The sequence below is a fragment of the Patagioenas fasciata genome, chromosome 4 (assembly GCF_037038585.1).
Source record: "Patagioenas fasciata isolate bPatFas1 chromosome 4, bPatFas1.hap1, whole genome shotgun sequence".
Taxonomy (NCBI): Eukaryota; Metazoa; Chordata; class Aves; order Columbiformes; family Columbidae; genus Patagioenas; species Patagioenas fasciata.
The window spans coordinates 77,233,925-77,259,927 of record NC_092523.1 but is presented as its reverse complement, the minus strand read 5'-3'; the positions used below and the strand labels follow the sequence as shown (position 1 = coordinate 77,259,927).

Here is a 26,003-nt window from a genome sequence, read left to right as displayed (position 1 = left end):
GGGAATTAATGGTGGTATCGTAAGTCACAAGAACTTAAAGTTTTATTCCCTTGTTAAGCCTTGAAGAGAAAAATATTTTATCTTATAAAGATAAAATTTATCTTATATTTTATCTTATCTTATAAAATTCAGTATATTACTAATACACTAATGCAACCCAATCCCATCTCCTGTCAGCCAAAAATAGTGGTTAATCCCAGTGTTAATACAACATTGAGATTTTTAGCAAAGGAAATAATCATTTCCACAACTTCAGTTTGGATGCGTTGCATGTACATAGGAATGTTTGAGAGAGCATGACAGTGCTTTTAATTGCTGGCTGCCTGCATGCCGTGTAGGGTTGTGGTTGCTGCGGAAACATCAGTTAAATTCCGTAGTCTCAGTATAGTGATAATTATAGTTCCATTTACTTTGCATACGATCTTTTAAATTTTCCTTATGTTAAAGCATTGCAAACTGCTTTCTTCTGATATTATCTACCACACAGAAAGGGATGGCAAAGTTATGATGAATATTGTAGTTTTTAATTTCTTTTTATGTAATCTGCTGCTTTTTCTTTTGTTTGTCACATTCCTCCTGATAACTCATCTTTCGATAATCCCAGACAGGCTGTAGTGCCCTGGAACGTGCCACCTCCTGTCTGGCTTTATGAGCAATTCTGCCATTTGTCACAGCAATCAAATCAAGAATCACAGGGTTTGCTGAATATGATAACTGCTGGTAAATATTTGGCAAACCAAATTCAAATGGTTTTAGCTGGTATTTGTCTTGGGAGATAGTTGTATAGCAGTTTGCATCTGAGACCCGGGTCTGAAAATCCTGCACAGCTGATTTCTGTAGGAGACACGTTTTGGAGAGACAAATATTCCCATTTAGGCAGATATTTTAGTTCTGGATTCCCAGCTAATGTAAGTCGGTGCAGAGTGGTATCAGAGAAAATACCGTGATGTTTCAAAGCTCTTGGGCAGCTGCTGACCAAGCCTTGGCCATCACCTCCTGCTGCTTCAGCTTTGTGGTGTTGAGATCGTGAGCTCAGTCCTCCTACCTAAAGCTTCTGTTCAGGTTTTCTCTTGAAAGTCACCAGTAGGTTTTCTGAACCGCGTTGGTTCCTGTTTGATGGATGTGTGAGCATCTGGAAGGCTTAAGAAAATGTTGCATTTCTGCAGAGACTGCAGATTTCTCACATTCCTTCATCAGCGATGAATTTCTGTCCAATGCCCTGAATCTTCTCTAGGCACTTGCTTTCAAAGGCTTCTAGTTTCCTGTCTTTAATGTTCTAGTGGATTTCCAGTTCTCACAACCATATGTTAACACAGAGGTTATATTTGAGTTGGAAATTCTTCATTTTATTCTGTTCTTTATAGCTGTGGCTTCCATATGTTCTTGAATTTAGGTAGTACTCATGCTCTTCCTATACTTGATGTTCCTTTTTCTGATCTTCACTGGCCATAGAAGATGGAAAAACTCCTCTACTGGAGCAGAAAAATAATGGAGAATTTAGAGATAATGTTTTGTTATTGTTAAAGTCAGGGCTCAAGTGGAAAACAAAATTTGCTTTACTGAAATTTTAAAATCACACAGAATCACAGAATCAACTGAGTTGGAAAAGACCTCAGAGATCATCAAGTCCAGCCCTTGGTCCAACTCCACTCCGCTGACCAGATCATGGCACTAAGTGCCATGTCCAATCTCAGTTTACAAACCTCCAGGGCCGGTGAGTCCAGCACCTCCCTGGGCAGCCATTCCAATGCTGACCGCTCTCTCTGCACAGAATTGCTTTCTAATCTCCAGCCTAAATGTCCCCTGGCAGAGTTGAAGCCCATGCCCCCTTGTCCTATTGCTGACTGCCTGGGAGAAGAGCCCAATCCCCCCCTGGCTAGAACTGCCCTTCAGGTGGTTCTAGAGAGTGCTGAGCTCACCTCTAAGCCTCCTCTTCTCCAGACTAAACAACCCCAGCTCCCTCAGCCTCTCCCCATAGGTCTTGTGTTCAAAGGTATTACTATCTCTATTAATGCCTTTTATTTATGAAAAGAATGAGAGCTTTACCTGTTTTTATCTTTTTCCTTTTTGGACATTTTTGACAGCTGGTTGTGCATACCCGTATTCATTCATTGCAGAGTCAGGGAGTGGCTCTCTGCCCAACTCATAGCACATGAGAGCGGCATCTGTTGTCAGTGAAATCTTGTACCTCTTTAGTACGCACAGGGTTAAGCAACAGTCACTTCATCTTTGGTTTCCGTGGTGTTCTCACATGTATGAAAGTAAAAGATGTGCTGCCCTCCCACCCCAAACACAGCAAAAACGTAGTTGCAGAACCTTTTGTCGTAGCAGAGCTATTCTAAGGTATAAACATCACCTGAAATCACTTTCATTTTGCCCCATTGGATGGGCACTTTAAGTTTACAATCAAGTTCACGTAAATGCTGATAATGGATTACAGAGGAAAATAAAATTGACAGGAGCATTTTCGTATAGAGAGATGGTTTTGCTGAGAAAATGAAAATAGTGCATAAAACCCTGAGGAAGGTTTTATATTCAGCTTCCAGGGAAGGCTTAGGCCTGTTTTTGTACCCGTGAGGATGGAAAGCAGCTTAGTACGGATGCAGTTTCTTCTGGCTAAAACATCCTTGTGCTACAATACCTTCCACCACGTCCCTCGGAAAGTGACATCACCAACCAACCAGACTTTTATGATTTTTGTAGCTTTTGGCAGTATAGCTACATCAGCAGGAAGGGGTTGCTGGGAGGAAGCAGTCAAGCCCAAATCCCACATCTTAGACCAGCGTACTCATACAAGTGAGAATTTCTAGTCTGCCTCTGATGCAAATAATCTATTGGAGCCAAATTGCAATGACAATTAAGATCATGACAGTCCCTTAAGTTTACCTGAGAATATTTCTAGTCTAACGCCTTTCTGAAAGTTGGAGATCCTGATGGGTATTTTGTAACTGGGAATTTTGGCTCAAATACTGTTATAAAGCATTCCTTCTTTTTGCTGGAGAAGGATGCTTGTCGCATCTTAGCTCATAAAGTTGTTGCCTTTTCATGGCATTGAATATACATAATCCAGAAATGTTTTATCATAAGTGCTGTATGTAATATATGATTACAGTTTACCTATTTAATTGGAACATACTAAATCAAGGTCACTGCTTTTTATTGGACTGTCTCCCAGTAAACTGGTGTATCCTAATGATACTGTATGATAATCACTGCTGCTTAGTGGGATTATATTTTACATAAATTCTTCTTAATAGTGATGTATTTAGTAGTGCCAGATAGTTAACTGATGTTTATCCAAGTGTTAAATTCCAAGTGTTATTCAATGTGCCAAATAAATATTAAATATGATATATTTTTTCTTCACAGAAGACATCTGTGAATAGCAGTTCCAGATAATAGAATTGACAATTTTTTTTTTTAATATCACATTTTTGAAATGCAATAGAGAAGCAAATGAAAAGGCCTGAAATATAGAAGCAAAGGAAAAGGCCTGCTTAAAAAAAACCAAAAAGTTTGGGTTTTTTTGTTTGTTTTGTTTGTGGTTTGGTTTGGTTTTGTTAGTTTTTGTTGTTGTTTGGTTGGTGGTGTTTTGGTTTTGTTGTATGGTCATGTGATTGGCAATTTCACCTCTGAAATTTCATTCTTAGCTTTGTCCTAGTCCTGTATGACTTACAAACATGATCTTCTTTAGCTCAGCTTTTCCTTAATCTATTTTGGCAACAAAACTTTTTTAAAACATCAGTAGCTTAAAAAAATCCATTTTATGTAGACGTTCTCTTCCAATAAGCACTGGGCAGAATTTTACAGCAGGCATTTTAGCTTGCTTGAGAGCACTTTTAAGAGATTGCTTAAAAGGAATAGGAAGCATTTCCTGCATGTATATAACGCACAGCTTTCAAATCTGATTTGATTTTTTAAACTAAATCGGATTTGGCAAAAGGATTTTACATTACGGGCCTCGTATTTCCGTTACAGAGATTGAAAAACGAAAGCAGGGAGATTCTTACGGCTTTACCCAGGGTCCTGTAGTATGTCCGGTTAGTACAAGTAACAGAGGAGGCAGATTAAAATGTCTACCCAAGCTGAATAGAAAACATGACGATACCAGAGGATGACATCTGTACTACGATGCTGGACAATGAATGTGGCAGCTGAGGCACCAATATCAAGCTCTTTCAGCAACTGTGCTACCGAACTCCCTCATGTGGGGGTCAGTCAGCAAAGGGGAGCTCAGATAAATCCACCAAACTCTGTGTCAGGGCTCTGAGCTACATCCATCCAGCTTAGGAGCTCAGGGGTTCCGAGTTACCCAACTTTAATATTCTGCCTTGTGCTGTCACATATCCATGGAAGTATTGGTCTACATATTCACTGAAGGCAAAGCTGGCATGTATTTTGATTAAATTACTTCATTGGTACCTGCAAGAGGCTATTCAAGGGGTGGGCTTTATCCTGAAACTCACTTTTATTCTTTGGATATGGCTTTTGGAGAATTTAATTGGTGGGAATCATGCAGCTAGTTGGCTGGTGAATCTGTCTCTCCATCTGTCCTTCCTTCCTTGTTAGAGCTGAGATTTTAATTACAAACATCTGTGCACTATCTCTGTTTCTTCATGAAAAATAGGAATTGAAGTTGCCCTGTTGCTGCTGGCAGAGACAGAACAGAGCGAAGCCCAGGATGGGAACATTCGCACAGCGAAGGGAGAATCTCCCCTCCCTGCCTTCAGGGCTCCGGTTTGAAGGATAACTGAGCAGGCAGATTGTAGTTGTTGGACTTTCCCCATGTGAGGAGGCGCATGCCAAAAGGAAGTTATATTTATATACTTATTTCTATGTAAAAATTATCATTAGAGGATTATTTTTTCTGTAAAAACAATTCTTGATAATTGGAACAGTCTTTTTTTTGCTAAGTTATGTTAAGCAAAAGCCTCCTTATCAGTGCTGCATTCTTTGTTGCGTGGCAGCACATCATTTGTTTCACTGAGGTTCTTTACAACCCACTTTTTGTGCTTTTGTAGTCAGATTAAAATCCTCACTTTGTGGCTTGGAAAACAGAGTAGGAGGCTGTGGAGAGTGAGATGGTGGTTTTTGAGGGAGGCCCTATATGGAGAGAGCATCAATACTTGCTCTTTGTCACATGAATGTTTGTTACTGTCGTGGCTCGCGGGATGTGTCAGTTAGAAAGATATCCCTTGCTCCCTTCATTCGCCTCCCTTCTGCCTTCTGAAAGAGCAGATGGAATGTTCCTTTCGCGAGGTACGTGGCTCATCATTATTTATTCATGTGTTCATCTTTCTCTTTCTGATGGGAGTACATGTAGGAGGGACACTATAAAGCCAAGGTAATTTTCTGCAGTAGTTTCAGGAGGTTTATAAAACGCCTTTGCAGGTAGAAATACAGGCATTTTGCAAAAGAGTACATTGCAAGCACAGTTGGCTTAATAAAGAGGACGCTCACGGAACAGCTCATTTACAATTCTGTGATGTGCCTCATTTCTCATGTAAAGCTCCACAACATGGAAATTATTGCAGTGCTGGCCTTCACTACTGTTAGGTTACATCTAATAGCGTAACTTAAACTCAAAGGAATGGTGACCCTATGGTTTTCTTCTGCGAGCAAGGGCAAAGCAGCAGTACCTCCGACAGATACGCCTTTCCCTTCCCCCTCCCTGCCTTTTCTTTCACTTGGAGGTGGACGAAATGATGCAGAGAGGAGAAAAGAGTGAAGTAGAGAGGAGTGAAATTTCACAGGAAATAGAGCTGAGAGGGGAGAGAGTGTGGAATTTAATTTGAGGCACTCATTGGATTTTTTTTCCTGTAGTGATTTCTGCTACTTAATTAAGCAGTCTGATAGGCACGGTGCTCAGCTCTCCAGCTCTGATCTATGGCATTAAATAATTTCCTGCCCATACCCTTAATTATTCTGACCTTAGGCACTGCAAAAACCATGAAAAGCAAAGATATTGACATTTTAATCACCCAGCTATGACATTAATAAGATTTTGGCACTATGTGATCTAACATGCCCTTTGTCTTGATATCTAGTGATATAGAGAGACATTTAAAGCTGCAGGTTTAACCTTAGAGGTTTTTTCCCCCAATTATGCTGCCGTGACACATCACTGTATTATATTGTGTGCAAAAGGGCCGTTTCGAAAGCAGCATCACTGCAGCCCTACAGTTTCTTTGCTATAAGATAGAGGGCAGTGGGTGGGTTAGTGTGTGCAGACTGAGAAATCAGGCTTTAAAAGCAAGCATTTGAAATCTAGACATCACATATAGCAAAAGGGTTTTGAGGTGTGGCCCCCTAACATCAGAGAGCAAATAAAGGCAAGAATTGAGGCAAATAAAGGCAAGAATTTGCCCAAGCTGAAGCCTGTAGCAATTTCTAATTGTCCATATAGCATGCAGCTTTATGTCTTTGTCATACTGTCATATCTATTTTGACACTGGATTAATTGGTATATTACACCAAGTGTAAACTGTCAGTGTTCTGCAGAGGAAGAGCAGGGCTTAGGTAGACTTGGAGCAGACATTATTGAGGTGCCCCATGGCAATCTTTGCACCCAAGGCAATTACTGGCAAAAAGTGGGGTGCATAGTTAGTAACTATCCTGCTGCATGGTGCCAGAATAACGTGTTTTTCCCCTCAAAAGTTTGACATTGGTGCTCAGCCTTGGTAAAAAGAATCAGCGGGATGGTTTTTATCTATGTGATCCCAGCTAGCCGATTTCCCAATTTCCGACAGGTCTGTTGCGCCCTGTGCTTTTATTGGTGCTCACTTGCTTATCTTAATAAAATAAATCAGTGTGTATCTGCCACACGCAACTGGCCTGGAGGAGAATTTAATTGTATTTTCCCGCTTCTTGCAGGATGTATTTTGTTCTATTTATTTAATTTATGCTTTGCACAGTAATAAGTCCATTAAACTACAAATCATAAAAAGAAGAATGAATACTGTGTATCTCAGCAGTGTGGCAGGAGAAAATGTATTAATATCTCCTGACCACTAATATAGGTTCATGTTTATCTACACTTTCAATTTTGAATTCTGTACGTTCAGTTTTGAACTGAAGGAAGAAGAAGGATCTCTTCTCTAATACAGCTGTCTGGATCAGTCTTTAGGGCTGACATGATTTTATCTGAATTCAACCTTTTCTTTCATCTATATATATCCATATATATATATATGGCAGAATATATCTACTAAGTATATTTTGTGTATCAGAACTTACAGAAGCTTCCAAATAAGCCATAAGGCCCTTTACATTATATCTTCTGAGATGGTTTCTCAGTGCATTTCAAAAATTCCAGTTAACCGGATTGCAAACTGGTTAATAATTAGCACTTATGCATGACATGTTGAAATTAATCCATCTTCAGTTTATACCTAATCTGTCTGTAATCAGATGTCATCACTGACATATTGTAGATGAGTAATCCCAGCCAAAGACCAACAAAGGGAGGAGGAGGACATGGTGAACCACAGCTCAAGAGGGGTTGCAAACTTACCCTACCTGGCTGTGATGCACAAAATATACATTTACTTGTTTAGGGGGAAAACAAAGAACGTTGTATTGAAAAACTATCCGATTAGTTTAAGGCTCCTCTCCTTGCTGCTCAAGAGTATATAATATCCTTCCGTTTTCTCCCAGATTTGAAAGATACTATATAAAACCAAAATCTGGTGATTACTGTTCTTGCTGCCTGGCCTGGCTGTCTTGATAGCTCTCACACCAGAGTAACAGCACATCTAAGAACTGCAGAAAGCGGTGCTCAGAGGCCTGTCTTTTCCACTCTGAAACATCTACATCTGTTTCTCACCGTTATTGGCAAGCTCGAGTGATTTTTAACTTGCACTTACTGTAAAGCTTTTATTTTAAGTGATGTAAGGGGGTTTGTACATGTTGTAGGGCTTAAAAATGCCCCGTAAGATAGGGTTGTTGAACAACAGCCTTGCATTCAGATGGATTTGGTTTGCAAAAGTCAATCAGAGTATCTCACAGCCGTCTTTGGAAATTGTAACTAACTTCCATTATGAATGGCGTAAGGAGTCATGCTGCTTTCTAAAGCAGTAGCTGCCATCTAATCGTATTTTATGTCACACTAATATTCACCACAAGTATGTTGTTATTTGAAAGCATTGGCAAAGTATGTTTTAGCATCTAGTACCTTTAATTGCAGTTGAATCAATGTTAATTTTCAGTTTGTTACAGAGCTGTTGGCCTCTCTACTACAGCAGAAAGAGAAAAGTTTTGGCCTCAATCCTTGATCTCTACTATGAGAAACTCAGTGTTATTTTTCCCTTTCCCTTCTACTGAGATTATCCTGGAGCTGCTGTAGCTTAGCAGAGTAACACAGAGGTATTAAAGCTCCAGTTCTGACTCCTTCACTGCATTAAGCTGTGCCCTCAGCTCCAAGGACTTCCCCCCATCATTCCTTGAACATTTCCAATAATTCTTTGCTTTGGAGTACCATTCCTTGACTTTTTAAACATTGTTTTAAGATGCTGCATATCACTCCATGACCTTTAGTCCTTCTACCAGGCTCTCCGGTAGTTTGTATATATAAGTATGTTAACTTGTAAAGATCAATTGATTAGGATTAGTATTAAGTATTATTAGTAGTATTATGTTCTATAAGCACATCATATAAAATAAATATGATCAATGAAACAGCAGTTGGCTTCTTAATACGGAAAACTAAGAACATTAATAATTACCTTTGAGAAGACTTAACTTCCGTTCTGCTTTTCTCTCTTTTCTTCCCCGAAGCAAGCTGATGCACAAGTCATTTCTGTGTGATGTGTTTTTCAGATATGGAGACAAGTGAAAAAATCCAGAAAAGCGGAGTTCTTCAGGTGTTCGCGAGTCTGCTGATGCCACAATCTTCCTGCACAGCAAAAGTAGCTAACATCATAGCAGAAGTAGCCAGAAATGGTGAGGTTTTCTACAAGAACTTTTCTGCTGGAACATCTTCAGTTTTTCACCTCACTTGTCAGTATGTTTTACTTCATTTATGTTTTCATTTTGTAGATTAGACACCTTTCATATCCCTCCCTTTCACTCTTTCTGGTTTTGTTTTGTCCAATTTTGTTTCTCCGCTTTCTGATACAATCAAAACAGCATTTGGCTGCTGGGATTTGTTTAGTCCCTACTTCCATGCTATTTAGTTTTTAAGACCATCAGTAGTATAATTTATTGGGCAGAAGCAGCATGCCGCTGGCTTTATGAAATGCATAAAATAATAATTACCTTTGCATCCTTTGTACTTCCAGTTAACACACAATGCATGTAGTTACAACAGTAGTGTGTATACACGTGTTTAAGGTTTAGTAGATTGTTTCTTCGATCCGAAATTTGTGATAACATTATTACCGATGTGAGGCCCTTGATATCACACCCAAACCAATTACTCCTATGTAAACAGCATTATATGTTTTAGAGTAAGAGCCCAAGATCCCAGATGAGAATCAAGGGTCCGTTTTAGTGTGTATTATATACATAGAGTCATATAATATAGTAGATCAACTAAAACTATTTATTTATTTTTCTTTAGAAATAATTATCTTAAAGCTCACCCAGTGATACCCTGGCTATTTCAACATTCCCTTTCCACCTTCTTTTTGGAATCACAATGCTACAGCTTCTTACTGATAACCCCTGTGTGACCTCTTCCACCCAATGCACCGATTTTGTGACAATGCTATATATAGATATTCAGAAACAACATTAACAAGAAAAGGTGATACTTTAATACCTTGTTAGTTTTTAAGTTTTAAAATTATTTAGGTAAATAGCTAGTAAAAAAATGTAACCATAGAAATTTGAAGTTAGAAATGTTTCAGAATTATAGATTCATGCAACTATATCACATACTTTTCTCTGTGCTTAATAAGTACATAATAAATATAATAAGAGCATTGCAGGCAACTGTGTGTCCTCACAGTCAGTCCTTTTAGCTCCTGCTTCAAAAGGGGGTAAGTGAAGAATAAAAGCAATGTTCGCAATATCTGCACTGATTACTACGTGTTGTTTCCTGCAAGATTCTTTTACAGAGCACTTAGCCAGTATCTTTCAAATCTGAATTAATACATGAAATCTCTGAATAGTTTCTAATGTATCCTTTTCCTTGCCAGCTTTTAAATTGCTGTGATGAGTACACTTTTCAGAAGAGCTGGCATTTTGCCTGATTCGTCATGCAAAATAGCTGTTGTCTTTTTCTTGGAGTTATTAGCAGGTGTAACTGGGACCTCTGGCAGCCAAACTTAAAACAAAGGTGTTCAGAAATTATTTAAGGTGCCCAGTGCTTTCAAGACTGAGATAAGCTGGGTGTTCCTCTTTGGATTCTCGCTCTGTTGAAATAGTTGCTTAAGCAAGATAGCAGGGAAGACCTCATTTGACTTCTGTTGTTTTCTTTGTCCTCTTACGTGAGAATACAAGAGTTTCACTCTCGTATTGCACCTTTTTTGACCAAGCTTCAGGGCACTTTGAGAAATGTGTGTTATCAACATCCTACAGATAGTAGGCATTAAACCCAGGCAACTGCACTGATTTCCCTATGGTCATGCCATGCAGCACTTGGCAGGACGGAGAGTAGTGCCTCTGAATCTGGGCATTACTGATAAAAGAGCATCTTTTTCATCCCCAATTCTTGTTTTCCTTTCCCGTTCCCCTCATTTGGTCCTACACACACACACATCTGGTCACATCAACTCCTCCTCCTCCCTCCGTGAGCTCCTGTTAGTCTCTCCTGTTTTAAACATCCAAACACAAAAAACTCCCTTTAGTCACTCTTGTGCCTCCAGCTATGGCCATTTCTCTTTCAACTGTGAGCATACTAAAGGTTCGAGTGCACTTACTACACGGAGTTTCCCCACTGTGGACCTTTTAAACTCTCTTCTGGGCTCTTTCGTCTCCTCTTCTTTGCCAGGTGTAGGAATAAGGACGTCATCTTCACAATCTGTAATAGTATAACACCATTACATCTCTCCTTTGAAATCTTGTCCTCCTTTGGTTTGTTACTCTGTCCTCAGTGTGTCTCCTCCAGACTTCTTAAGCAATTCTTCACTGTTTCCTTCAAAGGATCTGCTTCATTTCCCCACCGGGTTAGTGGAAACCTAAATGCCTCTGTTCTTGCTTACCTTCTCTTTCTTCCATCACTTCTGTGTAGTATCACCTGCAAATATACTTGTAGTTACCATTTTATAGGTAGTTAAGAGAGGAAGAGGCTGAGAGGACAGAGGAGACAGAGGCGGGAACATAATATATTAAGTAAATAGACATTGAGATGAAGCTGAAAGTGTGTGATAAAGAAACAGGGAAAAAGTTACAAGGATGTAGAAATACAAATTTTAAAGAACAGATTTTTCTGATATTTGCTCTATTCATTACGATGGCTACCATCACCATTTATCACAGTAGAGCATCTGTCTACAGTTTTAAAATGTTACAATATCTTAGGAAGCTGGGTCTGTTTTGCTGACTACTACCTGCTGTTGCACCTGTGCAAGTGTATAGATATTGCTGATTCTACTTCATCTGCTGGCTGATATATCAACATTTATCATCACATGAGAATTGCATATCTCTATGACAATTATTTATTGAGCTAAAAATCATACTGCCAGAATAACTACAAAAGATACAAGATTTTGCAGCTACAGAAACATCAAAGAACATTGTAACAGGTGCAACAAAGGGAGTATATACAAAGATGTATTTGTACCTCAAGCATTGTGTGAAATCTTTGAGTTGTTGGCGTGAGGGTTTCTGTTGATCCAGAATCAGAAGAACTTTCACATTGCTTTTTATGGGGATTGTACACTCTGGTTCATTCTGCCTCATAAATGACTAAGTAACACAAAGGTAAACTGATTTTGGAAGATCCAACATAGCCAACATAGACATAATTTACAATTCACAACAAATCAAAAACTAATTAACTTTGCCATTTTAGAGTATGAATATGAGTTGTAAGTCACCTTCTGTGTTACTTAGGAATTTTAATTTATGTTGAATTTGTTGGGGTGGAAAAAAATATGAATTCACTGTTCTTTTCTGCGCTTCTTTATGATGCTAAAAACATGAGCTATGTTAAGTTAATTTCCATGGAAATCAATTAAATACTCTTAATCACTTCTAAATGAACAAATAATGGAAAGAACACAAGCCCAAATCCTGACCTGGGCTTATTCTCTAGAAACTTGCACGAGACCTTACATTGCTTATCTGTTCCTACATTTATTCTCACAAAAGGCCCAGTTGCAGTGCCGGTGTAAGTAGAAGAGACGAAGCTGAAACCAGGCGGTTTGCTTTAACAGGCTTTGCGTTATTTGCAGAGTTTATGCGGAACCCGTGTGTGGATGCTGGGCTGGTCCCTCCTTTGGTGCAGCTGTTAAACTGCAAAGACCAGGAAATTTTGCTCCAAACAGGACGTGCCCTGGGCAATATATGCTACGATAGCCGTGAGTGTTGAAATATGCCGTATTTTGTAGATCTTCCTGTAGGAAGGAGGGGAATGTTTTGATGTTCTGTACATAGTGTACTGGGTGGGGGGGTCATTTTTCACTTCTCTTGATATTTATTTACACAACTCTTCTGATTGTATGGGACAACTGAATGGCACATTTGTGTTATTCTTTGTGACAGAAAGGTGAAAAAAAAGTTTCAATATTGTGATACAACTGGATAGAAGAATAGAAAAGATTTGTGACTCTAGGTTTGTTTTTTTCAAACATAATGAGTTAGGTTTTCAAAGACTGGGTGCTACTGATTTTTACAGTTAATTTTTCCTCAAACAGAACATCTCAGAAAGGAATAGACAGAGTCAGAAGGGAATATTCATGTTCTACCCGTCTCAAAGCTGTGCAGAGCTACGTATATATTGGAAATGATGCCTGAGCTATGTTGCTGATTCTCAGAGTTCTTATGTGGCCAATCAGTTTCTCCAAGATTCCACACTGACATTTTTGGTAGTCAGGGGTTATGGGGCAAGGGGGAGATTGATGAGGTTTTTTAGCTTTTTGTGGGCACAAGGAATTTTGCACTGCAATTGAGTTTTGAAATGCAGTTGTGAGTCCATGTGCTGACCCCACGCACGGATGTGCCAATGGCAAAACCAAAGCAGTGGTTGCAGTGTTTTGCTAATGCAGCTCCATTGCCCCTTCCTTTAAATATTTTGATAAAAGGCAGTGCATGATAAATATGATACAGAATCAGAGACGCCAGGAGCATCTTTCTATGCACATGAAGGAATTAGAAGCCTATGGATGTCTGCAGATGGGAAGCGAGATGAAATCGTTAAAGCATTTTGTTATCTTGAGATTTAGTGCCTTAGTTTATATGGCAAGAAATTTTCTTTGTACTATATGTTGCATTTAGTAAAAGTTTTGCTGTTCTGAATACTGTCTGTTGCAAAACCTGAATTATTACTACCCTTTCTCCTTGCTACTTTTTTATCCTAGTTTGGAAATTTACATGTTATATTGTTTTAAATTACTTTGCCTTTGACCTGACGAAGTTAATCAGATTTTCCATGCTGGCATTTCCATTTACAGACAGGTACTGCTTGACAATGCTAATGAATACTTGTTTCATTCAGGATTTGCTTTAAGGTGACCAATCAACTGAACAGCTGCTTCTCCATGGAAACTTTAAGTAGAAGCTGTTGAGCTTTCTATAACATAATTTATTTACTATCTTTTATTTCAGGGTGATATGTGATATCAAGCTCACTCCCAGGTGGCACTGGTTTGTTTCATATAAGTAAAATCTACATAACTCTTCATCATTGTTTTTCAACCCACATTTTTTCATTAAATACAAGAAGGACACATAAAAATAGCTTTGTAGTATATAGATATAGTGGGCTATGGCTGGCTTTGAGGGTGCAGGATTTATCCAGTACAGAAAAGCTGTATTACACACCTTGTGTTGACTTCTATGGAGCAAAGCTGGCACTGATGGTGTGTTCCGGACGCCACGTGTTGCTGTGCCCTGTGGGAGGACAGTCACTACCTTCCCTGCGTATTTGGGGAAGATTAATAAATAAAGTGTAACAAAATGTCACAAAAATCAAGACTAGCATCTTGGATTTGAAAGGAAGTGCTTATTTATCACATCTACCCTATCTGACTTTATTTTCTATGTTATCTTAACGTATAATGATTATGTAGTTATGTACCCTATCCTAAATTCTTATTTAGGACCAATATTTTCAATATGCTTATTACTACAAAATTTGTTTTCATTTATGACTATTATTTTTCCCTAATAAAGATCTTTAAAGTATAACTAACACAAGTTGTAGAGGCCAATAGTCCTAATCAAAATTGTTATGTATTTATAGTCGTTTTCTTTTCAATTGAGAAAAAGCAGCTGTTACCTTTCTGATAATTGGGACTCATATAGGAAATTGAAATACATCATTAACTATATTTTACTATATATATATATATATATATATGAGCATTTTTTCACTTCTACTGCCCATGTATATATAACATGCAGTAGTAAGGAAGGTCTCAAAGTCCTAAATGAGTGCTTGGCTGAAGTGATGAAATCAAGCCCATATTGAATGGCCACGCTTGCTGGCCAGAGACCTTACTGACAGATTTTCTTCTCTATTAAGTTTCAGGTACACGTGCACAGTGTTATTGTCTGGGTGCTCATCCGTGTTAGCCCCCTAAAATAATACAGAATCACCTATTTGAGCATGAAAGAAAATACACAGAATTAAATGCATTTCGTAAAATTTGAAGAGGAAAAAATAGGTCAAATTTATCCCGAGCAGCCTTGAGAGCATCCTTTTCATGTATTTATGTGAGTCTCTGAACATCAAGAATACAGGCACATATATAATATTTGCAAAGCAGAGTAGAAGGAAGGTTTGTTAGTACTGATGAGGCTCGTAGTCTCCCACCCTCCTTCTTGTATGCAGAGATGAAAGAAATAATTGAGGCAGCCAAAACAATTTTAAGTCAGAAGCAATGATTATAACTAATCAGAGTACGCAGACTGTTCAGTGCTGTCCTACAATTTAAGAACAGATACATTACTGCATGTTCCTGTACAGCCTGTAATTGTTCTGCATGCTTTATCTAGTAAATGCTACATACACCTCAGCCCCCAAATTTTCGTCAGAGCAGAAAGTGCAAAGCAAAGCAATGGAGATGTGATCTCTCCTCCTCTCCCTCCTGCTTTCTCTCCCACTGTATCTACAGCCTGTACCAAGTACAGCTGCTTATATTTCTGTATCCCCAGACAGCAGATTCCTCACTCACAGACAGAGTTTTGTCTGAACTAGAATACTAGCTGCAAAGCTCTTAGCCCACTCATTCCTTTTAACCACCAGTTTTGGGGTTTTTTTTGCTTATAATCAAGGTTAAATTCTTAGACATTGTCCAGATTTACCATTCTAGCTGCCTCCCCACCCTTTTCCGTGACTCAAACTGTAGCTGCTTTTCTCCTGTCTTTCTTTCCAGCCCCCTGTGCCATTCTCCCCAGCGCTGTTGCTTTAGTATGTCTGTTCATTTAGGGCCATTACAGATGTGCAGACATTACAGACTAACAGCACACTCCTCCAAACCTCTTCTAAGTTTCCCCTGCACTTTGGTTCCACAAGCAACACGCAGATCTCACCTCCATTCTATGTTTAACGTAACGTGGTTCTTGCCACAAAAAGCAATGTCTTAAGTCAGAGCAGATCCAAGAATTCTAATGGAAAATGATGCTACATTTAAAAAAAACGTTTTCTTAGCAGATAATAACCTCACAATATTTTTTATCATTAAATTTGTGATGCACATGCTATCTTAATCTCAGTAATTTTTCCACAGGTAGTTGGCTACACACTTCACTCTTGAATTGATTGACAAACGGTTTTCCTTTGTTTTTATATAGCACTAAGCACACTGGAGAAGCTGCCATCATTTTACTGTAAAAGTGCTAATTATAAAAGGAAGCGATTCAATAGCCATGCAGACTAGAGAGAGTCATGCTGATTGACTTCGATTGAGATTAGACTCTTACCCATTAGAAAATAATTCCTTCTTGCTGGTTAAAGCATCTGCATATTCTGAAAGTTATCAAAGGGAAATCATCTCACCATATACTTTGTAAGAGAAATGAAAAATTGCCCATTCTGCTCTTCCATAATATTTGTATTAATGTTAGTGCTTAGAGATCTCCTTGGGGAATCTCAAAGCTATTGCTTTTTGTGCCCATCCACCACCTGGTTCCTTCATGAAACCACCACCCTGGGTACATGTTCTCACCAACCATACTTCATGATATAAACAGCTATATAGATTTGGAAAGAAACTAAAACTGCCAGCTCCTCTGACAGCTGCTTATCTACCTCTTTCTGCAGGAAATTTACTGCATCCTTTTCTCATTTCCCAAGCTGTACATTTCTTTATCTACCCAGTCTTGTATTGTTGGCAAGACTCCTCGCTGGATTTTCAGTGGCCTTTCACATAGACCCAGATCTGTCTTGATCCCAGCCTGAACACCAGACCATGAACATTATACTACTTCTGGTTAAAAAGGTCTTATATGTGCTATAAATTGTGTATACTCAGCTGCCCTTCCCATAAGGATGTACAGACCTCTTGCAGAGATCTGCTAAGAAAGACTAAGTACAAAAATAAGAAAACACTTAATTGTACAGTTACATACATCTCCATCTCCAGAGATGAGGTTAATTTCAGGATCTAAAGCGGAAAACCAGATGCTTAAGAATTTAACATACTGGAAAGAAGTCAAATTCCATTTTCTTCAAAATATGGCATAACCTTTTTCAGTACCATATGGAAAACCAGCAGAATCCTAGAACACAACTGGTGTTGGTAATGGCACACTGCTGGCTAATCCATTTTCTGAAGGTCACCCTGATTCATGCATCTTACCACAGTCTTTCACTTTTCATTGTACTGTCCTACCAAATGCAAATCCCACCTACTCAGCTGGTTCCCAAGCAATATTGTGAAATTGAGACCAGAGGCTTTCATTTGTTGCTTGAAAACTGATTGTTTAGAACAGCTTACAGGGAATTAAAATTCTAATTTTTAATTGTACAACAATACAGTTTTACCTTAAGATCTGCCCTCTCTAAGGAATGACAGACACTTAGCAAATGATAGCATTTTTAAGTTAGAAGTCCTTGATAATGCAGTATTTTTCTCTGCAGCACAAGTATTGCATCAGCTAGGAACTGAGCATACCATATGCATGCCAACACATACTTTCACAGGAATATTTAGTACTTATCAGTAATTAATCATGAATGTTCTTAGGAAGCTGTTAAACCATATCATTCTAATTATTTTATAGCTGGCCTAAATGGAATCAGAATGAGGAAATCTTCCTAGAGCATCAGAAAGAACCATTCGAGAGGCGATATGAAAAACATGAATTCTCACTCTCAGGCTATTACTCTTTTTAAAATTTACATTCTAAATGTTAACTCTATTGAAACAAGTGGAAAAATTCTCATGACTTAAGCCAAAGATTTACAGAAGTCCACATGGTGGGGGGGGAAGAAAAAATTGCCAATGTTTTGCAACTTTTCCTTGCTTTAAGACGAATGAATGAGGCCTGATTTTCTGTTTGTTTTAAAGAGTATAGGTATAATAGGTCCTGCTTGTTTTCTGCAGTGCAAATATTTTTCCTCCTTTTTTTTTTCCTAGTAAAATTATTTGAATAAGCAAACTAAGTAGATGAGAATTCTGTCAGTACATGTACCAAAGAAAACCCCTGAAACAAAGCCAATTTCTTCTGATTCCTTCCTTTCCCTCCAGCACTTCATTCACAGCCTGTAAAGTGTGTGTATTGCTCAGAAACACCTGCTTAATTTACAGTCGAAACAGAAGCTACAGGCAACAAGGAAATTCAAATAAATAAGAGATGGAAGGTGTTTCCAGGGTCTTAAAGGGTTGTGAGCAGACTTTGAAAGAAATCCTGCTTTATTTACCAGATCTTGCTGCCACTCCAAAAGCAGGTTAAGGATGCAAATTTTGGTTAAGGACTGAGCTATTTCATCACACTTCAAAGCCTGACAAAGCAGGAAAGGCAAGAACTTGGCATTCCCCTGGTATTTATGAAGACTAAAAAAATTCCTCATCAGGAAGAAAAACTCTTAGCATTTCAGTAACAATAAGTGAACAACACAAGATAGGTAACTCTTTTCCTTTCAATTCAACCTCTCTTTACATGTCTTCTTTTCACTTTGAAATTGTTCATATTTTTAGGTAACAGCAGAGTTACATGCTGTTGCTTTCAAGCCCCTCAGAAAACAAAGCTTGTTAGTCAAGTATCCAGACATGGCCAAAGCTTATTCTGCTTTATTTAGAAAAGCAGGCATTATGTGACTAGAAATATCAACTGTCACTAAATCAGCAATAGTAGAGAACATCAACTGAATTACATTGGAAAACAGAAGAATGTTAGCATCTTGCTAAGCGTTGCTTATGCATAATTGCGAAGTGTTTATGATTTTTTGTTGTTAATCTTGCAGCCATCATTCTTCTCCTTTTAACTTTGTGTTTTAATACAGTCTAATTATATAATCATAGCTTCTTAATAATGTAGAATATAATTTTATTGTGCTCTCAGATCCATTTCTGCGGGTTTTTGCAACACTGTGTGCACTATACATATAGTGCACGGGCCAAGCTTTCTACTTATGTGATAGCTACACAGGCATCTGGTTTTGTATAGCATTGCATACAAGTGCAATGACAGCATGGAGTTAATGAACAACATGCAAACCACCCAAAATTCAGTTACTTTTGTTGCATTTGTATTTAAGGAATACCGGGCGACTCTCAGAAACAGAAATTGGACGTTACTGGCAAAGAAGTATGTTAGTAAAATCTGTTCCTTATGACAGTGAAGCCCTTGAATGTTTCAGCCAGGGGACCAGGAGTCTGTTTAGTCAGAGGGTTTTTATATTAGCATACAAAGAGTATTATGATCAAGAGACCGTGCACACCAGAGGAAGTTGCAGCCTAAGTATTTGATAAAAGACGGTAAGGAAAGAGTTAAGTAAAGCACTTACCTGAGACAGTGTCCAGTTCATCATCAGCCGCATCTTGGCGCCATCTTGTCCCTTGGGCTGCATTGCTGGGTGCTCTCCAGTCAAACGGGTGGGTTCCCTCCTTTAAAGGGGTAAAATATTTCCTAAAATAAAACACTTTGCTGGTCTTTCTCAGGCTGCTACAGGTCAGCTCCTCCGTGCAGGCCACGCACCAACAAGCTTGGAGTTGCTTGGAAGGCCAAGTCCTCTTGCTCCATCTGTTAATAGCATTAGATGCTATAAATGCCTATTTACCAGTGTAGAAAAACTGCCTGATGTTTTCCTGTATAATTGGATTTCGTAATTTATTTCATGCTCTATGGCATAACGAGCACAGGCTGGCTTCAGCTCTGACTTATGCTCGCATAACCCTAGAGTAATTTGTTTGACTGCAATGGAATTACTAAGGAGTTGCACAGAGATAAAAAAATCAACCATGAATCTGCTGTAATCATATTGCACATGAAAAAGAAGGCAGAGGGAAGTGCTACATTCAACCTTGAAGGCTTTTACCTGACTTTTATAAACCTAATAGAACTTTTTTGTTGGTTAATTTTCAAATAGAATTCAGTAGTGGAAATTCTTACACCTTCAAACTCAAATCTCCTTGGAATCCAGAACAAATCACCTGCCAATACTGTGGCTAGTAGTATTTTATGTCTTGTTGCTAATAAAAACATTTCTGCCTTTATATTGAAATCTCAGGTTCCCTAGTAGTGTTTGACTGGAAGTGAACTATTAAGTCTTGGACAATCAACTCATCACTATTCTTTACTCTGAAATCAGAAACACATCATTTTTCTCTGTTTATCTGACATAAAAGGAATATGAAAAATAAGCAAATTTTATATTAATTAAATTGTGGAGTTGAATCTGGCTCGCGTTTGACTGCTGCCTCAGCATAACATTAGGGAGATTGCGATACTGGCGCATTTACCCATTCCTTCAACCATTACCCCAAAGTCCTGACTGGAGATTAATCCCACAATACTCATAAGTGAGATTAGCGCTTGTTGGCATTGATAACCTATGGTCCACACATTGGACGTATGATTAGGAGTCTACCAAAACCACCTCTAGATCTCAATTTGGATACATTTTTAAATTGTATTTGTTAGAATAAACCAGTTGCATGAGAGGGCCAGTTCGCTGCTGCATCAGCTGTTGTTAGCCAGCAGATACACTGGCAACAGTTTTATCCAAAAACATCAATGGTACGTATTTTCAGTCCTTGAAGGCGCTATATTAAAAGACAGCATTCTGTTAGCATTTCTAGTTTACTCTTTACATATTTACTATTTTAGCAATACTTTCTAAAAGAATAACTTCTGAGACAGTACCCCAATGCAACTGGAGTTAGGGCTGAGGAGAGTTAAGATTTAAGATGAATTGATGACAAGACTATTCTGTTTCTCTCTGAAGCAATCATGACTAATTCAAGATCATTTTTCTTCATAAAGCAAAAACTTTAAGGCTATATTGATGGATTTTTAAACAACAAGCAAATAAAACTGTACTTCTGGTAATCAGAGTCTTGTAATTCCTGAAGGAATCAAAGGAAATTTCACTTCAAGATAGAGCAATCCTAGAAAACATCTTTGAAATTATTAAAACATGAAGTGCAAGTGCACAGAAGACGTAGAAAACACAGCAAACAATAACAGGGCAATATAATTACGTGAAGCTTTCTTTCCTTGAACATAAAATTAATGCCATGCTGCTCTCTGTTGTGCAACAGGGTTGTAGTTTGTAGTCGTGCAGAATTGACGGGGTCCAGAATCCAGCGATTTAAAAGCACACACAAACGGATTCAAGATAAAAAAATAGGGTCAAGTATTAAAACAGAATGACAGCATTGCATTTCATTTTCATCTTTTAGTTTTTCCTGTCTGAAAAATGTAAATTCCCAGTGTATAAGTAGCAAAGTTTTTCCTTATGTCTACATAGATAATGTGGTTTACACTAGGTAAGGTTTTGCCCCTACCATTTAATAGTGGCTTTTAATATTTTCTCTTGCTATTTTCTTTAAATGATTTGATCATTAGACCCAATTGCAGAGTATAGGAATTTTAAAAGAAACACCGTATTTTTTTCCATGTCACCAAAAGCTGCTGTCCTGGCAGCTTGGCTCACACAAATCAGAGACCTTGATCATATGAATTGTTCCTTCCTTCACTGAGCTGCACCATTCGTACCAGTGCAATTAGTTACATCAATTAACTTTTGTAGAACAGGTTTCCATTTGCAAGACAAACCTGTAACATTTCAAAGCACAAATCTGAAATTAGAAGCCCAAAAGATTGTTCTGAAGAAATGCTGTCAAATAGTTTTCAAGCTGATTTTCTGAGAAATTGGTGTATTTTTAAAGCCTACATATATTATAAACATTGCAATAACATGGTAACTTGTGATTTCTGGTGCTTTTTAAAGGTTAGATCTATTTTCTGCATTTTGAGTCCGCAAACCAGTACAGGACCCCTACCAAAAAATATCATTACATATGAAATGGTATTGCGAAACACAAAATTCACATCAGAATGAAGATATAGTAACAAAGACTCACTAAAGAACTGTTTGGAAAGCAGTGGCACTGTGGCCATCATGATGTAAAGATTTGATAGGCAAAGATAATACACAGTGTTCAGAACTCACCTTTTTTTATGAGAAAAATGGCCAAGCTTTCAAACAGCCATTCAGTACATCACTATTTGAACATAATTTTCTATGCTTTTACTTAGTCATTATTTAATTAGCTGTGATGCTATCATCACCAGCATCATAGACGCCTACCTTATTTTCATCAGCCTGTGGGTTTACTCACCATATACACATTCAAATAACAATGTGCATCTTTGCAGGACCACGATCATTTCTGAAGGACAAATTATTTCTAAACTGTGGCTTAAATATTAGAGATGACAAAGAGAAAAGTTTGAAATAATGGAGAAACTGGACCAGTATATTTTAAAGCTTAATTAGAAATTGGGTAAAACGTGAGTTTTTACAACTGTCTGAAACTGTGCTGTTTTGACCTTGAGGAGACACAGGTCTATATCCAAATAGAACATTAATAAGAAATGGTTTTGTCCCCATCTGTATGAGACACATCTGCTTCTTTAAATGTCACTTGGATTGGCAGAGCTCAAGTTTTATATTAAAAAGGGTCCAGTATGAAAACAACAAAGCTAATATAAGGTTTACATTGAAGATCACTGGGTCAGCTATTTGCAAAGATATTTTCGGGTATCTGCCCATACAACAGCACAGCCCTTTGTCTGACGTAACTATCTGTCCAGAAATAATAACGGTGGCAAAAATCAAAGTATTGGTGCATGTGTTTTAGAAATAACTCATTGACTGTGTATAGCTTATGCTTTACATTGGTTCTATACTTCAAACTGTCACTTTAGTTGTTTTTTCCTGTTAACCTTTTGTGCCCAAGTGGTTTAATTTAGGGTTTAGTAAACTGGGAAAGAAAACTGAAGGGAAAATTATGCAAACACACCTTGGGAAAAGCAAATTGAAACCACTCTAAATGCTGCATTTAAAAACCTTCCAATCACATGCGCTAAATAATGTTCATCTCCTCTGTTCATAGGAGTGTTGCGGATGGAATTTTTTTACACAGATTTGATTTAGCAGCAATTTAGGATTTATTAATACTTTGTGGTAAATTACAAGGTCAGGTTGTATAATTACTAATAGCACTTAATCAGTCACCAATTTAATAGAGTGATTCAATGAAATTCATTGTAATCAATCAAAATAGCAGCTTATTTAAAGATTCATAAATGTCAAGGTTCATGGTAAACTTAGAGCAGGGTTTTCTTAATTAAAACACAAAAAAAGGTAAATTAAAATACATGTGTACACAAACAGGGAAAAAAAGAGTTCTAAAATCAAATTGCACGCACGCACACAGGTGGAGGTTAAGCTACGATTAACGTTCCCCTTTCATCATCTTGATCAATTACTCACTTTTATGTGTTGACATCCATCAGCAGACAAACATCAAAACCATGCAGAATTAGGCTTTTTGATCTTTATGACTTCATCAGTAGATGATTGTTGAATTTTATGAAATTGGCCTTGAAGGTGTCCCAGTCAGGGAGATCCTGGGTCACAGCTCATGGGGTCTCACTTGAGAATCGCTATTTATAGGGTCATAAGATAATTTACTTCGGTCAGTAGTTGTCCACAACTCACCTCAGGCTCACCTGGTACTTCCCAGATTGGACAATGACCCAGTTGGGAAGAGTTGAGGTGCAATCAGGGGCCACCTGATTGTCCCAGCTCACTCTCCGATCAAGACAAGAACAATGTTGGGCTGCCCTGTGGTCACTTAAGCAAGGAGCGCTTCGCTGTCCCAATTCACCGCACCCTTCAGTCAAGACAGTGTTTGTCCCCTAGGCAGGAACATACTGCTGGCCTAATGGTCACCGAGTGAGGGACACCAGTTCATTTCTACTCACTGCACGTGTGGTCAAAGCCAGAACACTTGAGACCATGATGTTGGCTTGTCTTGAGATCACCAGGTGGCCCTGGGGATGGGCGTCTGTACCACTGTAAGGGGGAATGAGAGCAGTCACAGTCATTTGACAATCCACAAGAAAATCAATTTTTGCATTAAACTCCTGTAAGCAACTCAGGATAGAAAAAGACGCCATACTAATTCTTAGAGATGGTTACGTCGCATTGGGCTAAAGAACATTGTGGAAGTAACAACTCATTCTGTAATAAATCTTTTTGTAGGAAAAACCCCACCCTCTGGTCTCTTGGGTTGTTATAATTCTAGCATCTTTAAACAGTATTGCGTGTACTTAAAAAAATAAGCTATACAACAGCATTGCCCTTTGTGAGCTGCAGTGAAGCATTTTTAAGCAGAAATGTGAATGCGCTCATTAAACTGTTCAATCACCGATCTCTTAGGAATAGCAAATGTTTATTTAAAAAGGTCACAGGAAAAAATTTCAACACAGCGTCTGGGAGGCTGGAAGCACAAGAAGTGTGGGAGTTCAGAGAGCTGCTGAACTGCAAGGTAATAGCTGGATTGAGAACAAGACACAGCAAGATGCTGCGGTCTTGTTTTGACTGTAAATGATTTGGAGTTTGGTGAGTATTCTTGTGTGCAAAATCTGTTTCTTAGCGACAGAGCAGGGAGAAGCGAGTGGGTAATAATAAGTACATGGAGCATTCTGAGTCACAAATATGCTTTTTGCTTGGGGATGCAAGGAAGTGTCACAGCCTGAGCTTGCATTGGGTAGTCAGGACCTTCAGAATTTGCCTCCTACATCTGGTGCGGGATTCTTTGTGGCCCTGAACTAATGAGCTGAGTTAATCCTCTTGGGGATAAGGAGGCAGCACCATGAGATCCTAATCATAGCAGGAGCCCAGGTCTGTTCACCCTGCTGCTGAGGGCTGAGAAGCAGCTACGCAGGGTGAGCTCTAGAATTTTGCTATGTATTTGAAGTGAGAGATTACTACCTACTTAAGGATACAGCACATTTTGATGTGTAACTTAGGTTTTCATTTGTTGCAACATATTACCATTATTTTCAGTGGAGTTGTGCCAAATTCCATCCAGGTAAGGAACTTGGCTTGTGTTTTTTGGTTTTTTAAACTCCTCCTTCCAAACCCTCACCCACCTCCACATTAATAATATTCTTTGCTTCCATATTTTATATGCTGTTCCATATATAAAGACATGTGAACAAGCTTGATGCCTGATTCTTATGTCAAGCTTAATTTTATCACAGGTTTAGTTTGTTGATTTCAATTACGTTATAATAACTTGAGGATCACACTCACATCTGATCCAGAATAAGCGGTTCAGTTTCATTTTGCACACAAAAACTTTTTGACTCACAAAACAGGTGTCAAATACAGAATCATGTAGTTGCATAGCTTTGGTAATAAAAAATACCAGAAGAGGATACATAAAACAGGATGCAGTTTCCTGTTTTTCCAAATGGAATCTACATACCTGCAGTGACACAGTTCCCTGATACCTGATCACGTCCAAGGTGGAGTCAGCAATGGCAGTGATGCTTTTTCCTCTGGTGCACGTATCTCAATTATCCTGAAAAACACTTATTACTTTGGTAATAAATAGCATAGTTAACATTCACCAAGAATTACCCTTCCTCTTTCAGCTTCACTCAGCAAACTATTTCAAGTCCCTATATACACACCCCTCATATATATATATATAAATATATATGTTTATGTTTATAAATATATATAGTGTAGTTCTATATACAATACTTATAACCCTTTTATATAGATATATACTATGCAAGGAGTATGTTAATACATGCCTCATAAATAGCATTAACAAGAATTGGAAGATTTAGAAACTTCTTTTTCCCAGAGCTCTGTAACACTTTATAGGGGAAGATCATATTATAAATGTGGACAACTTTGGTTTTCGTATGGAATATGTTGCAGAATAAGGAAAACTTGGTGACTTGACATCCGAGAACGATGAGGAGTGATGACAGTAGTGAATAAAAAGGGAAAGAGGAGATTTCCTGTGGAGCCATTAAGAAGTTGAGGAGAGGACAGGGTTTTATTCTCATTTTGCAGAACTACAGTGATTTTTCATACCAAGGTTTTGTTTTCATCCAGATTTTAGTTGATTTCAACTGTAACTCACTTGGAAGTCTCTCCTTTTGGAAGCCCTGGAATTTAGGTTATTGGCTGTTGCTGATTGCCTGCTGGGAACGGAAGCAGCATTGTCGATTACTGTAATAGAAGGCCAATTTTTCCTTTATACCTACACTGATGCAACAAATCCAATTTGTTATACAGGAGGAGTTCCATACAAAGATTATGATGTGTTATTTACAAAACCTCGGAACATTGGAATCTATTATAGATGCAGAGCGATTTGATAGTGGTATTAAATTTCAGGTCTAGAAGTACG

General features: G+C 38.3%; 1 protein-coding gene across 7 annotated transcripts in view; it reads left to right on the top strand.

Moving 5' to 3' along the window:
* Window positions 1–26,003, top strand: part of RAP1GDS1 (Rap1 GTPase-GDP dissociation stimulator 1) — an 84,609-nt gene that overhangs the window by 34,782 nt on the left and 23,824 nt on the right. For 3 of the 7 annotated variants that reach the window (XM_065836555.2, XM_065836554.2, XM_065836556.2), the window contains exons 3-4: window positions 8,818–8,940; window positions 12,342–12,467. In XM_065836555.2, the coding sequence (XP_065692627.1) occupies window positions 8,818–8,940; window positions 12,342–12,467 (249 nt within the window). Of the gene's footprint in view, window positions 1–8,817; window positions 9,002–12,341; window positions 12,468–26,003 lie in introns of those variants that run through there. The other 4 variants (XM_065836559.2, XM_065836558.2, XM_071808246.1 and 1 more) reach the window with 4 other exon arrangements.